The 4621-nt window shown below is 49.5% G+C and overlaps 1 protein-coding gene across 1 annotated transcript in view; it reads left to right on the plus strand.

Annotated features, from left to right (window-relative positions):
• TNR (tenascin R) overlaps window positions 1–4621 on the plus strand; it is a 30936-nt gene that overhangs the window by 3421 nt on the left and 22894 nt on the right. The window contains exons 2-4 of the mRNA XM_009994681.1: window positions 9–132; window positions 837–1100; window positions 1780–1895. Of these exons, the coding sequence (XP_009992983.1) occupies window positions 9–132; window positions 837–1100; window positions 1780–1895 (504 nt within the window). The remainder of the gene's footprint in view (window positions 1–8; window positions 133–836; window positions 1101–1779; window positions 1896–4621) is intronic.

Genomic DNA, 4621 nt, shown 5'->3' on the forward strand with positions numbered 1-4621 from the left:
CCGGCCAGGGGGGCACCACCGGGGAGGACTGTCCCCAGCCACACTGCCCCGACGGCTGCGGAGGCCGCGGGAGCTGTCGGGATGGGCTCTGCGTCTGCCAGGAGGGCTACGGAGGGATGGACTGCTCGGCAGGTAATGGGGGTTGTGTATGCACAGTGAGGGCTTCAAGGTGTACTGGAGGAGCAGCAGGAAGCCTGGGAGAAACCCGTGGCCCAGAGGCCCAGAGTGCCATGGGTGACAGGTTGGGAGAGCAGTGGAAAGCCCGCTGGGTTTGCCCCGACCCTGGTGCCAGCCCCTCGGTGCTGCAGCAGCTGCTGTGCCACTTCCCAGCGACACGTAAGCCCCTGCGCACGCTTCCCCCAAAGCCCCTGCCCCTTGCCGTCATCTCCATCTTCTCAACAGACTGTCCGAACTGCTGGACTCCCCGTGGGCCAAAATGAAACCATCACCTGGGAACATTCACTTGGACCAGAAACAGCTGCAAACAGCTGACGGGTGTTGCTCTCACAAAACTTAGACCTGTTCTGAATCATTTGGAACAATGAAAACAAATGTCTTGTGTTCACTTTTTTAGAACTTTGGATACTGTTTTCAATTGACCTGAGGTGTCTATAGCTTTAATAAGTGTTCATGCTTATCAAGTTAATGTGATTTCTTCCCCATTCCTCTATCTTCAGAAAACGGAACTTTTGGTTGAGCCTTGGGCATTTTGTTTGATTATTTTATTTTTTTTTAAGAGTCCCACCCACAGACCCCCACCCCTTTCCCCCCCAGCAGGGTGAGGGGACAAGCCACACACCCCCTGACTCCCTCCTAACCTCTGCCCTCCCCACCAGTGGATCCTCCGGAGAACCTGAGAGCGGCGGCGATCGGCGACAGCTCCATCGAGCTGACGTGGGACAGCCCCGGGGCAGCCACAGAGTACGTGGTCTCCTACCAGCCTCTGGGGCCTGGGGGCACCCAGCTCCAGCAGAGGGTACCCGGGGACTGGAGCAGCATCACCATCACAGAGCTGGAGCCAGGGGTTGCCTACAACGTCAGCGTCTACGCGGTCATCGGCGACGTCTTGAGCATCCCTGTTACCTCCAAAGTGATGACCAGTAAGTATCCTCCTGTGCTTGTTGCTTGGTACCCAGATAACCAGAGGTGGTGCTCAAGTTGCCACGCGTTTTCCATAAAAAAACCTCAAGCAGCAGAAAACTGAGCTTTAAAAAAAACAACCAAACAAACAAAAGGGGTGTTTTTATCCCCATTTATCCCCATTTTTATACATACGGGGATATGGAAAAGGAGAAAATGTGTCCAGGCTCAGCCTGGATTAAAACCTGAATGACTGAAAACCAAATAAACTTCCACTGTCTGATTGAAGCCCCCAGATTATCACAGAAACATGGAGTTGTTCTAGTTGGAAAAGACCTTGAAGACAACCACGTCCAACCATCAACCCAGCACATTGTCAATATGGCCCTAAATATCTTACTTTCTTTTTTATTTCCTCATAGAAAATATTGCTGTGATCTATCACAGAAGTCACAGGCTCTCCTCCCATTCCCAGATGGGTTCCTTGTGAGGAATCCCCATGGCACAGCTGTAATGGTCACCTCCAGAAGAGGTCCTAAAGATACAGAGAGCAGGGGGGAAATAGAAGCTATCCAGACACCCCTTTTGCAACCCCCTTACTCACTCCATTTGCACTGGTAATGCAGCTGGATGCTTCCACGTCCAGCAGTCCAGGCATTTCCCTCTGCTTCCTCCAACCTGTCTGCATCTCCCTTCCAGACCTTGCCACACCACAGGGGCTGAAGTTCAAGACCATCACAGAGACGACAGTGGAGGTGGAATGGGAACCCTTCTCCTTCCCCTTTGATGGCTGGGAGATCAGCTTCATCCCCAAGGTACCACCACACATCACGGGTACACACTAAAACCACTGAGTGATCATGTCCCCAGTGACCCCCCAAACCACCCCACCCAACGCTCTGTTTGCAATTTGTGTCCTTCACACCCAACAACCCCAAAAGCCTCAACCTCACTTGGCCAACTGGCCTTTCCCTAACCTGTCTGCATCTCCCTTCCAGACCTTGCCACACCACAGGGGCTGAAGTTCAAGACCATCACAGAGACGACAGTGGAGGTGGAATGGGAACCCTTCTCCTTCCCCTTTGATGGCTGGGAGATCAGCTTCATCCCCAAGGTACCACCACACATCACGGGTACACACTAAAACCACTGAGTGATCATGTCCCCAGTGACCCCCCAAACCACCCCACCCAAAGCTCTGTTTGCAATTTGTGTCCTTCACACCCAACAACCCCAAAAGCCTCAACCTCACTTGGCCAACTGGCCTTTCACTACTCATCTTTGGTGTCGAGATACACATATCCTCAAAGACACTTCCCAAAACAAAGTGAAGCCTATAAATAAATGAACCTTCCAGCATCACTGCCTCTTTCTGTCCCCATCCCCTCCTCTTCTTGCCTTCCATCTCCTTGGCTGCCACCCTCTCTCCCCATCCTTCTCTCTGCACCCAAAGCACCCAGGACCCAACCAAGCAGCTCTCAGACAACCTTCAGCATCCCTGAGTCACACACACACACACACAATCACTCCTGCCACACATATTTTCTAATCACACTGATGAACAGGTAGAATTTGTGCCAGAAAAGATGAAAGGATGAAAAAGTTGCCCTAAATACCGTGTATTTCCTATGCAAGGCAAGAAAAACTGTACATTGAGTATTTCATCTATATTCATCATTTCTACCCCATTTAGCCATAAGTACAGCTTCAATTGTATGTGGAGCCTCTTTACAAGAGCATTCAGGCCCCAACAGTAAAAGAAATGCTGATTAAGGGCTCAATTATGCCATTTTTTTGCTTGTACAAAGCCCTAGCTGGAGTCAAAGGCAGCTCTGGGCAGCAGAGAACTGCAGAACTTGGCCCCAAAGTTTTAAATGCTCTTAACTGTAAATATATCATTCCACAGCACAAAGCAAGGGGCTGGTTGCTTTAAATAAGTCATTCCATCATTTCCAAAAAGGCTGGAAGGATCTGGCTGTAATTTTTGGGTACATCCACACACAAATTGTGTCAGAAGTTCAGGTGCTGCGGGTATAAACCCCTGGGTAAGTTTCATTTCCTTTTGGGATAAAAGCTGGGATGGTAAGGCAGAGTCAGGGAAGAGTAGCAAAAAACCCAGTGATCTTCTGAACCTTTCACTGATGCTCAGGAATTGTGCTCAGCAGCATCCCCCTGAAACAGATAAACAGGGATATATTCATTTTAGGGTCAGGAATTGCTGGGAGAGAAGTAAATCATAGAATCAGGGAATGGTTTGGGTTGGAAGGGACCTGAAATGTCATCTAGTCCCAACCCCCTGCATGGGCAGGGACACCTCCCACCAGCCCAGGTTGCTCCAAGCCCCATCCAACCTGCCCTTCAACACTGCCAGGGAGGGAGTGCAAAGTCATCATCTCAAGCATCATCATTCTCCCTGCAAAGTCATCATCTCAAGCCACCCCATAAATACAAATTCATGGTTCCCCTTTCCACTTTTTAAAACTTAAAACCATGCATAAACATTTCGGGATTTAAAGGAAGAGGGAAAGAATAACTGCAGGGTTTTGGGACAGGAATGGGATGTAGCTCACCAGGCTCTGAAGCTCTTATATCCAACAGCCAAGGGCACAGTCCTGCATCACGAAGGCACAATTGTGCTCCTGCCCACCAGGTTCTGAAATGGGACCCTCTTAAGTCTCCATCACCAGCTTTTTCTCCTAAGATAAGGCAGAGGGTGTTGTCTCCTTCACTGCCTGGAAGCTACAGCTGCTTGGCCAAATGCTAAACCCCACACGGAACCAAAAACTTAGTCCCAGGGGCTGGAAACCAACCAACCAACCAACCAGAAACCAACGAACAAAAAAGCAAGCCCAGAATTATAAAAGCAGCATCACCAAGAACTTCTGTGAGCAAAATTCAGCTTGTCCTGCCTTCCTGAAAATGGGGCAAGAGGATGCTCACTTGGTCCTCAGCATCCCTGCCAGGATGCTCATGCCATCCCAGATTTCATCCTCCTCCTGAAGCCCCTGTGATGCTCTCAGCCCTTGAAAGCCAGGTCAGGGGGATGGGGAAGGGGGAGGGGGGAAGATGAAGCAAAGCCAGATTTAGAAAAGAAAATTAGGGAAGGTAAGCTGGCAATTGAGGGCTAAAATGGAAGATTTCCTGTTTAATGAGAAAAGAGATGAATATGAATTGAGAGCTTTGTGCAAAGATTTGTTTAGTGTGTTATTAGCAGAGACAGAGGCAAGAAAAGATCCTTTGTCCAAACACTGGCATGAAAGGTGACATTTGCAGTTGCTTAAAGACTTAAGGGTTTTCAGAGCAAAACCACAGAGCAGAATGAGTTTAATAAAGACACTTACAAAGCAGGAGATGCCACAATAAAGACCTTACAGTTCCATACCTGCATGTGAACAACAGAAGGCTCCTGGCACCTGAAGAGGAGCAGAAAGGAGTCCAGCCCTTTTCTTATCTCCCAGCCCCAGTCTTCTTATCTCTTCTTCCCTGGAGAGCAGCACACAGATGGCATCAGACAGGAGCTGGCAGGGTGTGTGTGTAGGGA

This window comes from Chaetura pelagica, unplaced genomic scaffold, assembly GCF_000747805.2.
Source record: "Chaetura pelagica isolate M959 unplaced genomic scaffold, ChaPel_1.0 scaffold363, whole genome shotgun sequence".
Classification (NCBI taxonomy): domain Eukaryota; kingdom Metazoa; phylum Chordata; class Aves; order Apodiformes; family Apodidae; genus Chaetura; species Chaetura pelagica.